The 13197-nt window shown below is 32.7% G+C and overlaps 2 protein-coding genes across 8 annotated transcripts in view; one reads left to right on the top strand and one right to left on the bottom strand.

Moving 5' to 3' along the window:
- snama (something that sticks like glue) overlaps positions 1–1526 on the bottom strand; it is a 42052-nt gene extending 40526 nt beyond the window's left edge. For all 3 annotated transcript variants that reach the window (XM_089698253.1, XM_089698255.1, XM_089698254.1), the window contains exons 1-3: positions 1016–1526; positions 705–936; positions 461–572 (exon numbers count right to left, since the gene is read on the bottom strand). In XM_089698253.1, the coding sequence (XP_089554379.1) occupies positions 461–572; positions 705–936; positions 1016–1181 (510 nt within the window). In that variant the 5' untranslated portion in view covers positions 1182–1526. The remainder of the gene's footprint in view (positions 1–460; positions 573–704; positions 937–1015) is intronic.
- Positions 1527–2177: 651 nt separating this feature from the next.
- eRF3 (eukaryotic translation release factor 3) lies at positions 2178–12715 on the top strand. Of its 5 annotated transcripts, none has more exons than XM_089698189.1 (12): positions 2178–2377; positions 3500–3711; positions 5634–5739; positions 6208–6354; positions 6555–6700; positions 7257–7411; positions 8100–8217; positions 8410–8613; positions 8852–9010; positions 9427–9531; positions 9776–9944; positions 10151–12715. In XM_089698189.1, the coding sequence occupies exons 1-12, from the start codon at positions 2317–2319 to the stop codon at positions 10192–10194; spliced, it is 1626 nt and encodes a 541-aa protein (XP_089554315.1). In that variant the 5' UTR covers positions 2178–2316; the 3' UTR covers positions 10195–12715. The 5 variants fall into 5 exon arrangements, with proteins under 5 accessions (XP_089554315.1, XP_089554314.1, XP_089554313.1 ...); XM_089698188.1 differs by having other exon boundaries at positions 3500–3723; XM_089698187.1 differs by having other exon boundaries at positions 2178–2557.
- The last annotated feature ends 482 nt before the right edge of the window (positions 12716–13197 follow it).

Here is a 13197-nt window from a genome sequence, read left to right as displayed (position 1 = left end):
ATTCTCCGTCTGTAACAACAGACGGAGAATTCCACCAAAAATATGAAAAATATAGGCATGATGAAAAATTATGTTGCGGGTGGCTAGACTTCCAAATAGCTGGTCTAGCTAGAATTTCTGCAATAAAAGCTTCCGTCTCCATTTTCGCGAAAAAAAAACAAACTATTTTAAATTAAGTTCGCTCCGGGAGTAGTCGCCGCGTCTCCGCTCGACTCCGTGGCCTGCGCCGTAATAACTCATACATTTGTTTCGATCGCTAGTCGTGCCGCGCGATTCGCTCGGGGAAATTCGCCGGTCGTCTCGCTGGTCGCCGCTGCGCGTGGCATGCCCAGTACATTTCCATACATTTGATTCATTCGCAAGACGCGCCGCCAGTCGCGCCGCGCGAATTTTCGCTATAGCGAATTGTCCGTGGCCAGCACGTAATAATGAAAACATGTGAATAAACAATAATACTTACAGAATTTGCTATAGGACAATCTTTAATCCAATGCCCTCTCTTCTGACACTTAAAACAAGTATAATTGCTTGGCACTACACCTCTTTGATTTTGACCGCGAATCTTTTGATAACTAAAAATTAATAAAATTTGATTAAATAATTTGTTTCATGACAATTCCATATTAGCAATTACTTAATTAGTAATCTTTAAAATATAAACTTTTTTTTACTTAACATACTCTGATAATCTTTGTAAAACTTACTTGCTGGGATCATAATCAAAGGTGGACTGAGATATCATAGCATTAATTTTATCTTGCTCACTGCCTTCCATGCGAGACAAATCAGCCAAGCCTTTGTTAATTGATACATCTTTGATGGTTGCTCCTTGATTATTACTACTATCCCACTGTTTCTTAGGCTGCTGTGATAGGGGTACTCTAGCCACCAGTAATGATGTGTTTTTCGGTATCAATGTATTGTCATCCGAATACACTAAAATCATATCATATGTATCAAAAATAATTCGATTTTTCAGAACAAAACTGAATAATTTTTGAAAATTTAAGCTTACCTTCTTTCGTCTGGGCATTAGTTATTTGCAGATCAAAGTCGGATGTTTTTCCGATACGCTTTTGTTGTGAGATAGCTGCTTTTAAATCTCCAACAGAAATGTGTAAACCGTCGAAAGTAACAGTGTCGTAATCCAAAGCACTTTTAAATTTGTAATGCACAGACATTTCAGTATATCACAATTCAATGTTATTATTTTATGTAACATGACAGAACAATCTTCACGTGTAAAGAAAAATTAAGTCATTTACAATGCACAGATTGTTGCTTACAGTTCTATCACAGTACACTTGATAAGAAATTTAGTGTGCACCTACTTATAGGATGTAAATAACACAATTTCAAATATTTAAATATAATTGGAACTATATTATTATAATGATGATCATATTGTACTGTCTTAGATTTCGCCGCAAGCGAAGACCGCCATTACGATTTACGAATTAGGCGATTATTGATACGAAAAATGAGAATCGACTCGCGGAAATGGAATGAACGATGCGGCGATGCGGGGTGCCTGATGCCAACATGACAACGACTGTCACGACAACTTTGTGACAATTGACAAATATGAGTAGGGTAGCCAGGAAGTAAAATTCAGTAAGATGTATTTCGACACAGATTTCGATTTCACGTCTAATCGCCTTTTTGAAATTATTCCTATAAGTTCCTATTGGATGCATTATCTTGACTAAGTGCCATAAGATAATGCTTAAATGCCTAAAACTAAGTTAAACTAATATAAGACTTCTAGAAAAGAAGTTTGTAAAATTATAATTATTAATTGCAGATGAAATAATTTAAAAACAAACCTTGAATTAATCCGCTGACACATCCACGGCATTCAATGTTTAAATCACACCACTTTCAACATATATTCTTTTATTTATAATTATTATTTGTAATTGTTATATCTATAGAAAAAGCACATTATACGCACAACTCTCTCATCGGAATAAATAACTGCAAAATACAGAATTATATGGCAACTCGCCGGATATAGTCATTAAAGAAACTCTTAATTATTACAGATATTGTTAACGTATATAAAAAACCCATAAATACATTAATAACTTAAATAATATAATACAAATTTATTTGCATTTCCTATATCTTTCTTTTAACTATACTTTGTAAGCAAAAGTGGTTTAACATGTAATGACTTATTTGGCAAATTGCCATGAACTTCCGGTGTGTAAGATAAAGACACACGCGGATCTATCGAGAAAAGAACGCGAATAATTAGAAAAATAAGTAGCAAAGAACAAATAATTAAAACTTTATATTGTATTGTTTTTCAAAATGTCCAATAACGGTGCTCCGGACTCATGGGAGAGTCAAGCTGAAGTTGTGGGTGAAAAAGGTGCAAAAGATTCTAATGACTTGTCTACTAAAATTTCCACGTTGAATGTTAATGCCGTGGAATTCGTGCCTTCTTTTTGTCCAAAGCCTTCCCAGGCTAGCGATAATAATGATTCACCGACAACGCCTCAAAAATCTGAAAGTAGTTCCACGAGCTCTGATGGCAGTCCGGTCTTAAATGGTATGTCATGTCATTATTTATCATAGCTGCTATGGTAAATTTTTGATAGAATCGAATTCTATGGCTAATTATTACGCGTAAGTTGGATTAATATTCAATTTCCAATAGTTTTTAATGTTCAATACAACGTCCATACCATGACTATTTTTTGCCGAATCCAGTTCTAACGGGTTATGTCGAGACACGCGGCGTGACTATATAATTATAGTCATAATAAACTTTCTCTCATTCTCTGTTGCAAAGTTATCGAAGAAGTATCCACGAAATGATGAACACGGGAAAAATATCAAAGGGTGATGTGGTATTATTTTTATAAACTGAAAACTTTCACTCACATACTACAAAATTATTTGCAAGAATATATGAGAAAATACTTCTTTATTTTTTTACATTTTAATCTAGATTGTTATTGAATAGTTATCTTGAAGCATTATAATAGTTAAAAGTGTTAGATTGCCAAATAAACTAAAAGTAATTGCCTTAATTTTGTAAAAAAAAATTTGATGACAGGTCAAAAATATCTTGGTATGTCTTAACATAAGAAATTCTTAAAATAATGCATAATGAATATTCAGATTAAAGTATCCTAATTGTAAGTAAAGAGTAATTTTCTATTAATGGTATTTTCTATAAAATATCAAGGTTTAAATAGTAAAGTTTTTCTTATATTCCAAAAACTCATCATACAAAGAAAGGAATAACTCATTATATTAGTAGCAAGCAGTCATATTTAAAATATAATCATACCATACCATTTGTATATTATTTTCCTGTTTAATTGTAAGCAAATAAAATTTATACAAAATTAAGTTATCGTTTATTTATTGTATTTGATACAGTGTAAGAGAATAAGGGAAAGAAACCATGTGTTAGATATAAAAACTGTCCTACTATCAGGTTACAAAAATAGCTTCTTTATTAACTAGTATGTTTTATTTTAAGGATGCGGAGAGGGAGACAATGGGGAATGTGCTGCGTCAGCATCTCCCCGAGTGGAGGAGCCTCCTCCTGTACCTCCAGCTGCTGCAGCGGCTCCAGTACCAGAAGTGCCACCAGATGACAACTCTCCAACTGCTGACAGCTGGGAGAATGAAGATAACGCGCTACTAACAGAAGAAATCATTGAAGCAGAAGAAGAGGAAATTGAAGCACAGGTGGAAGCCCCTGTAATTAGCATGTTTTTTATTTCTTTTCATTTTTTTTTTGCAACAAAATACATTTACATTTCCATTCCATACATCCTGGAACAGATAATTAATGTAGATAGAATGGTAGGTATGCTGAACTCATAGTAAACACATCTAAAGTTGCTAGGCAACTGAAAAAACAATTTATTGGTAATATAAAATTTTAAATGAATGCCATAATTTGCAAATAGGTATATCCTGTTCTAGAAATTGGATGTTGTACAGGAATAAATGAAAAATAACATTTATTCAGTAAAATCATATTCTGTACTATAATTTGTATTTTTAATTATCCCTAAATTGAGGTATCTTAGAACAGAAATTTAACTATACAAAGGCACTTTTAAAATTACTTTATATTTAAAAATTCAAGTTTCTTTACCATTATCTGTTCTGTGGCTATGCTCTATACTGAGTTGAATATAATTACAAAAACATCAAACAGAATTTTAATTTACTAAAGGTATAAGAGATTGATCACCATGGCATATACATCATAATATTATAAATGAACTTTGAGACACATAATGGCCTTATGCAATTATCTTTAAAGTAAATTTTAACTTAATTATCTCAAGTTATTTTTACTTGTATATTGAGAAACAAACATGTTAAATGTTTATTGTGCTGTAGTTATCTTTTTTGAGTGAATGCTGAATGTTTCATTTTAGCAAACATTGATTACAATGTATGAAACCATACATGTAGAGCTTATAATTAGTAGTATTCAATAATAGCTTATTTTAATATTTCTGAGTGTTTTGAACATGTATGTAAACATTAATTTCAAGTTTAAAAATACTAGAAACCCGAGCCTGTTTCACTTTGTGTAGTATCTTAAGTTTGGTCTCGTGAACCTCTGTAGTACAGGCGTAAGCTCAGGTACTGGTAAATATTGTCCAGTTGTTTTTGCATTACATTGCATGTTTCTGAGACAAACTTTTCACATTGATATATTCAATTGAGTTTAATGTCAAACTATTTTTTTATTATTTCTGCCATGTAGAGTTATATGTACTTAATATTTACTTGTTCTTTCATAGTTAATGATTAGAATGTGGTGTACAGGAATAGAAAGCATGAATTTAATTTTTATTGTATGCTGATAGTTTTGTTATAGCAAATTAATATTAACATTTTTTTAACTGTGCATGTTTAGAATGTTTAGAATGTTTTTTTAATCGGATAATATGTTGATGACACCTTGATGATGATTATTGATAGACTACAATTTTGAGAACAATTAAGAAATTACAGTTTGATTGAATAAATAAGATTAATTTAAACTAAACAACATTCCACCATTCCCTCATCTAACATTTTAAACTTACTTCCTAAAATAAGGGAATAACATAATAAAAATAAGACATTATTTAACTTATTCACAAAAATAATTAAATATATATTTCCACTTTTTATTCAAAGAAGAACACACAAGCTTTAACAATTTTTTATTATATTTGCAAGATCTTTATCTTATTTCTATTGTAGGTGTGGTAAAACTGATAACATAAAATAATGGGTTAAATATTATTTAACAGTCATGTACTAAGTAGAGCCAAAAAAGAACTCCTAGTGCAAAATCTTATCATTTCCTTTTATGACGAAGTCCTTGTCGTTGAAGTTTACTTACGCGTTACGAATACGTAATAACCTTGTTTTTATCATTTTAATATCGTGAAAGAATTTGTCACTTATAAAAATATCTGTTTAGTTTAAATTTGGCGGCGGAACCCTTTGCTCGTCAGTCATAATTTAATCGTGATAGTAGATATTTTTATTTAATGACAGTAAAGGTAAATTATTTCTGCGTGCTTAGGTCATTATGTTTTACGTAATCATTGTGTACAAGGGCCAATTACTAGCGTGCGATCTGTTTAAAATTTTAGGAAGATGGAGAATTGGCAAAGAAAGTTCCTAAGAAGAAGCCACCGCGGGTGGAAGACACGCGAAGCAAAAAAGAACACGTGAATGTCGTATTCATTGGACATGTAGGTGAGTAGCTATTGATCGACACCATTAATTTTTTATTATTTTTTTAATTATGTTACTTAAAGCCCCATCCACACGCTTGACAAACAATGGCAAACAGCAAACACAGACGTGTGGATGGTTGTTAGTCGTTGTTTGCCTGTAAACGTGTTTGTGTTCGGCATCGGTGTCGGTTTATTTGCCAGATCAAAGGCTGCATGTTTGCCGATTCGGAATGTTATGAACGTTCGCCAATCATTTGGATGGCTGTTTGTGTTGGGTGATTGTGGTTGGTGTTTGGGACTTCGTTTGCTGTTTGCGGTGTTTGTGACAAACAGCCAGCGTGTGGATGGGGCATAAAATAGTAATAATTTTACAGTACATTTTCCCATAAATGTACCATAATACATGTTATGAAAATTTACATGAAGAATGAAACAATGTTACTTCATTTAATATTCTCATCTGAATGAATGAATACCTTTATCTCAGATGCTGGTAAATCTACAATTGGTGGACAAATTATGTCACTAACTGGCATGGTGGACAAGAGGACGTTGGAGAAATATGAACGTGAGGCGAGAGAAAAATCAAGAGAATCATGGTACTTGTCTTGGGCGTTGGACACTAACCAAGAAGGTAATGTAGTTTGTTATCTTTTGTATTCAAAGTAGAAATAAATATTGTGTTAAGTGTAATTTCTAATTAAATGAACGAATATGAAACATACATTTTGTACAACATAACAACACTAAATGAACTACCTCAAAAGAAATATTCCTTTAAAAAAATTGATATTTTTGCAAACCTTTTATTTTATATTTTTGTCTATTGAACAGAACGTGACAAGGGAAAGACGGTGGAAGTAGGCAGAGCATACTTTGAGACTGACAGAAAGCATTTCACAATTCTTGATGCACCGGGACACAAAAGTTTTGTGCCCAACATGATTGGTGGCGCGGCACAAGCCGATCTTGCTGTTTTGGTATGTACTTATATATATTCTCGTAATTATGTTTCCAGATAATTAATTTAACGTATTTCTCTGTGATAATTGTCTTTTAAATGGTGGTTAAGTAATAATTAAATTGAAAAAAAAATGTTACCAAATCATAGCTTCTTATCTAGCTTAGTAAAGGCCTTGATAATGAACTTTTAACAAAAGTATGATACTGTAGATATATCTAATTAGCATACAAGTTGTGTAGCCATAAAATGTTCCTGTTTTGAGTCATCAATCATACGGCACTGGAAATTTACTTGAATTTTAATCATGTGCCAAAATTTGAATACTGCTTAACTATTAAGTAATAATATAAATAATAATCATTATTTTTGTAATTATTAATTAATAAATTAAACCCACCATATTCAAAAGAATATGGTAGGTTTAATTCTGGAAAATTTAAGTTTTAATTTGACCAAGACCCAGAATACTGTTCACGGACTTGTCTGTAATGAAATATTGATGATTGAAAAATGTAAATGGCTGGAAAAAAAAACAAGATACTTCAAATAACACAATTTCAAACTCGTTATAGGTAATTTCAGCGAGGAAAGGTGAATTTGAAACAGGTTTCGACAGAGGGGGACAGACGAGGGAGCATGCTATGTTAGCAAAGACCGCGGGTGTCAAACACTTGGTGGCGCTCGTGAACAAGATGGATGATCCCACTGTGAACTGGGAAGAGAAGAGGTAAATAAACTTAAGACTTAAGTTAGCTTGAATTGATATTGTATATAAATACTACTACTACTACTAAATAAAATAAATAAAAAATAAAATAAAAATAAAAAGCCCATTTATTCTGAACTAACAACTTATACACTACATATACTTTCTTATACACTATACAATTATAAAATATCTCGTAGTTCAGTGTGCCGTTTGGCATAGGCCTCCTCCAACATCTTCCACTGGATTCTGTCCCTCGCTACTCTTCTCCAGTGTGGACCCGCTGTCAGTTTTAGGTCATCCTCCCATCTTGTTTGCTGACGACCTCTACTACTACTAAACTATACAGTTTACTAGCTTACCGCCCGCGGCTTCGCCCGCTTTGTCTAAAACCTAATAAATTATATACTAAAACCTTCCTCTTGAATCACTCTATCTATTAAAAAAAACCGCATCAAAATCTGTTGCGTAGTTTTAAAGATTTAAGCATACAAAGGGACATAGGGACAGAGAAAGCGACTTTGTTTTATACTATATAGTGATACCCCACAGTGTTTGCAATTTATGCACATGATTTTAGACCAGACACAGGTTCATTACCCACTACTTTCTAACTCAATAGATTTATGATTATTTTTTCTATCCGGTCTTTTGGACACTGGTTCACAATTGACCACAATATTTACAAAATTTCCAACCTCACTTTCAGATACAATGAATGTCGAGACAAAATCCTGCCATACTTGAAGAAGCTTGGATTTAATCCAGCAAAAGACTTATCGTTCTTGCCTGTGTCAGGTCAGACTGGGCAGGGATTATTGGAAAGGGTGAGATTTTTTGGTTATATGTATAGATATCAGAAATAAAGATAAATTTTTTAGATAGTTTGAGTTTTTATTGTTTGTCTTTAGTATGTATAAATTTAAAGTGTAATGGAAATTGTCAGTACTTAAAACTTATTTTTTATTTTATTTTGGGTTGTTATGAATAATATATTTTTATTTTTTAATTAATTCTAGTTGACTGAAGAAGTTTGTCCGTGGTACCGTGGACCTTCATTCATCCAGCTTATTGATGAGCTTCCATCTCTAAATCGTAAGATGGACGGCCCATTCATAATGCCCGTAGTAGATAAATATAAAGATATGGGTACAGTGCTCATGGGGAAAGTTGAAGCGGGGGTCACTCGTAAGGGTGCCACGCTTTTCTTGATGCCTAACAGGGTATGTACAGATTATTTACTTTAATACTAGATGTTCGCGCCAGCACCGGTTGGAGATTTTTACACGCTTTATATTAGCTTCACCTGTATGTTTGTTTGTTTGTAACCGACTTCTATGGGCGCGATTTTGACCCACTTTAAACGGCCAGAGGCCAGTATTTCAATAAAATTGTACTTTGTTAATATTGAAAATGCCATAATATTAACGAAATAATGAGAATATACCGAAAATATTACAGGTCCAAGTGACTGTAGATCAGTTATGGTCGGACGATATTGAAGTGACGTCCATCGGTCCTGGTGAAAACGTTAAGGTAAAACTGAAAGGCATTGAGGAGGAGGACGTGTCGCCCGGCTTTGTTTTGTGTGACACCGCTGAACCTATCACCACGGGAAGAGTGAGTACATTATTTAAAAAAAAATGTATGCGTGTACTAGAGTACACACGTAAGAAGTGAAACTTCTTTATGACCTTAAAATGTCACGAGTATGGCGTAACGCAAAAATGTCACGCGTACGGCGTAACGCAAAAATGTTACACTAAATTTTTGTCCAACCCCGATAAAGAAGTTTCACTTCAATTATGTCTTTATATGATCATCATATGAGGTGGAAATGTTTTCTATTTCATATGATATTTTTTGTTATCGCTGAAGATGTTATAATAATGAAAAATTCATGACACTACAATAGAAAAATGTTTTATTAATCTGTTTAAACACATGCATTAAAATAACTTTTGACGTTTTAACAATACTAAAGTGACTATTAAATATTAATATGTTTTTTATCAACACATAAAATTTGTTTTCAGGTATTTGATGCTCAAGTGGTAATATTGGAACATAAGTCCATCATCTGTGCAGGATACTCAGCAGTTATGCACATACATTGTGCTGCGGAAGAAGTTACTGTTAAGGTATTATCCCAGTATTCTATTAAGTTTATGCCGAGATTTTTATCTTTTGTGATTTTTGAAGTGAGACTTCTGTAGGCGAATAGTAAAACTTGAAAGTGGCGTCATGGCAATACCGTCACGACATGGAGTAAGGCGAAAATTTTGGTATCTTTGAATCTTGCAAAAGAAGTTTCACTTCTGACACGTGTGCTCGGCACACATGCTCTTTTTTTATTGCTTTGCTTATATAACATGTTTTTTGTAGGCGCTAATTTGTCTAGTGGACAAGAAGACGGGAGAAAAGTCGAAAACGCGACCGCGTTTCGTAAAACAGGACCAAGTTGCCATTATGAGGATAGAGTGCGCGGGAATCATTTGCCTAGAACCATTCAAGAAATTCGCTCAGATGGGAAGATTTACTTTAAGAGATGAAAGTGAGTAGCTTTTATTTTAGATTTCTTAGTGAAACAACACATGTCTTAATAGGAGGTGATCTCTTTGTTTTCTATTTATTGTATGTTCAATATGTCATTAATCTACAAAAATAAATTCTCAATTAACACAATTGGACAATAAATTTGAAATAGATTTCTTGTATAGTGATTGTCTCATTAACTAAATTAATGTTTTTTACTTTCAGATAAAACTATTGCAATTGGGAAAGTACTCAAGGTGGTTGAATAAATTTGGCACTACGTTTGTAATTTAGCTAGGTTTAGGCTTTCATCATTATCATATATCAGAGAATGCCTCTATAATATTATGTAATCCTGATCTTTGGGATCCATATGAGAGCTTGAGTGTTGTGTGTAACATCGGAATTATCGGAATCAAAGGAAACCTAGCTTCAGACGGAAACAATGCATTGCGTACGGCCACTGCCAGAGAGCATCTTTATATTTACACAATTGCAATATGATGTACTCCTTATAAAATGTTTAATAAAAATTTCAGCGTAACTCTGCTTTTTACGTTAGCAACATTAAATACTGTTCCTGTGCAGGACGTTGATGTTAGAATAATTGTAATTAGATATTGGATCAATGTGTGTGTCATAGATAAATAATATTTGGTACACTTGATTAATTACCATTTTAATTCTTGTTTCCTAGATTGTTAAAAGCTGATATTGAGCGAATGTGATAAGTAATGATAACGACATCGAGATATAATCGTTTAAATATATTTATATATTTATGATATTGAGAACAGGAATTAAAGGTTGCTACGTGAAAAAAATAAACCTTTTTCATGAGTAAAATATAGGATGTGTTTGATGGATAAATGTTATGGGATAACTCGATGTAAAGATTACTATTAAGGAACAGAGTTTGTTACTCGTAAATTAGTCAAACGGCTCTGTATAAATTTTTGAATGTTTTACTAGCATTTAAACATTGAACACGCTAACTCGCTTACCGATTACACCAATAAAAGATATAATACGAATTGTTGAAATCTATTGTCTATTGCATATAAGTGTGGTGTTCCGTTAAGTTCACAACGGGCGCGTCGCAGACAGCGCGTGATGCACTGAGACGGACGCGCGTCTGCGACGATCCGAAACGTGTCGCGTTCTAAGTGCTCTTATTTCATGTGTAACCGCATAGTATACAACAATTGAATGTTAATATTTTTATACGTCAATAGACTACGAGCGATATGAAAGCCGATGTGGGTTTGTAAAGAAGGGTTGTGTATATATTATACCGACGACGTTCTCTTTTAAACTATGATAGTTCTAATTCATTGTTCTCCACGACATGAAACGATAAGAGCACGGAGAATTTATCTCGACGTCTTGATGTGGTCGCAGGGTGAATGATGCTCTCGTCTATGTTAGGATGATCAACGGCTTACTAGTGTAATAAAACAGTTTTTAAATATTATTAGATATTGTTTGCTTTACACGAATCTTCTGCATATTGAAAATAAAAACATCCATCTCGTTTGGCAGAATATATTTTGCAAAAAATGTTTTATTTTAATTTGATCTACCCTTGTTGTTTAGTCTATATAAGGTAGGTTATATATTGTGTATCTCTCGCTCCCCATTCAGTCAAAGCGTTGAGTATCCTATCTAGTAGACCTATATTTTCACTTATCATTATAACCATTATAGTTCTAAAACTATGTAATATTCGCCCATTTTATTTGCTATACTGTTTACATATGAATAAACGTTTCATTAATATTATCTTAAATTTGTCTGACATACACATAGCGTAATATTTGCATAGATCGACACATGTATCGATTTGTATGATTACGATATAGATTATTATATTTCTTGCAATATTTTTATAAAATTATGATAATAGCTAATAATAATTTATTGCTTTTGTGGCCAATAGTGGGTTCATTTATTATTTTAATTTTTTATTTATTTCATGCTTTATGATTTTATTTTCATGAAATGAAGTAATACACAAAAGTTTAGGTTGATCTATACTTTCGTCCAAGAGTGCTGTCCAATATATAAATATTGACGTTAATTTGGTTTATATTTTTTGCGCTCGGTATACCCACATTAATTTTTTACTCATTGAAAGTGTTAATGTAGGAACACAGAGTACTTACAGATGATTCGGGAGCTGTGGTTGAAAGTCGTTTATAACGTCGGTTTGACCTTCCAATTGTTATAAATTTATATATTATTCTTTTTTTAATGTTCATCTTTTTTAACATAATCAGTTTATATTTAGGTCGATGGATAATGTTTATTATCGGTATTTTATGTATATCCTTGTAAGCATCGTAGGCGTACGTTTGCACCTCTTTTGACTCGATAACTGTTTGCGTGGAACTGATAAAATGCGAATTGATCCTTTATATTTTCGCTGAGGTGCTGCGTCCACTGCATGGCTCTTCGCGAGCGTCTGCATACTTTCATTTCTATTTTGTTTTAATTTAATAAAATTTATTTAAACTGCTGTATATTTAGTTGTTTTTATTTACCGCCTTATAAGTAGCGTATATGCTTTGGTGTATCAGTTGCTTTTTTTTGTCTAATTTGTAAAGTATGTATAAAGTCGATAAAAATGTATTATAAATTAATGAAAGAACATTACTTATTAGACGTATGTTATTGTCTTCCCGACATGTAAATTCGTCATATGATTTGTTTCAACGAGGGTTCTCGGCATATTTAGCTTGTCGACAGAATTGTAAGCAATGTTGATATTAAAATTCATTATAAAACGGCCACCAGTTTATTACTTGATATCATAATGTTTCCTTTTCATGTTATAAGTTAAATTGTTACAGACTGAAATATGGATATAAGACCGCTTGCTTTGTTTTCGTCAATTACTTCAAGCTTTGCAAACCAAGTGTTTTTCATGCAATCTTATCCAACAGCTTCATATTAGTTTTTTAAACAATAATGGCTTGATTCAGAAGCTGTAGTTAAGCTTGTGTTGCCTCTTTATCTAAAATTTTAATCTAAGGAAGAATGTAACAACAAGGTGACTAAAGATTATTATGTAAGGTGGTAATGTACAGATAAAAAGAAACTATGTATAGATGATCAACTTATATCAGCCATCAGGTTTGAATAGAATAGAACTATTTCTACGTCGGTTTATAATCAAACGCGAGTAACTACCCTTTTTATTAATAAAGTGAAGAAATTAGATACAATAATTGTTTTTCTCTTCCGTGGATCCTTGTCAAAAGGCACCTATT

Source organism: Colias philodice, chromosome 8 (genome assembly GCF_061535455.1).
Source record: "Colias philodice isolate Cphi_HAF_F1 chromosome 8, ilColPhil1 Martin Lab GWU primary, whole genome shotgun sequence".
In the NCBI taxonomy this organism is placed as follows: Eukaryota; Metazoa; Arthropoda; class Insecta; order Lepidoptera; family Pieridae; genus Colias; species Colias philodice.
This window is presented reverse-complemented; position numbering and strand designations above follow the sequence as displayed.

What these genes read in the sequence shown, in the direction of transcription:
- eRF3 (XM_089698186.1), top strand. Translation starts at nt 2,317, where the DNA reads ATGTCCAATAACGGTGCTCCGGACTCATGGGAGAGTCAAGCTGAAGTT. An exon ending in TGGCAGTCCGGTCTTAAATG is followed by an intron (nt 2,558 to 3,499) that starts GTATGTCATGTC and finishes TTTTATTTTAAG; the next exon opens with GATGCGGAGAGGGAGACAAT. An exon ending in GGCAGGGATTATTGGAAAGG is followed by an intron (nt 8,218 to 8,409) that starts GTGAGATTTTTT and finishes AATTAATTCTAG; the next exon opens with TTGACTGAAGAAGTTTGTCC.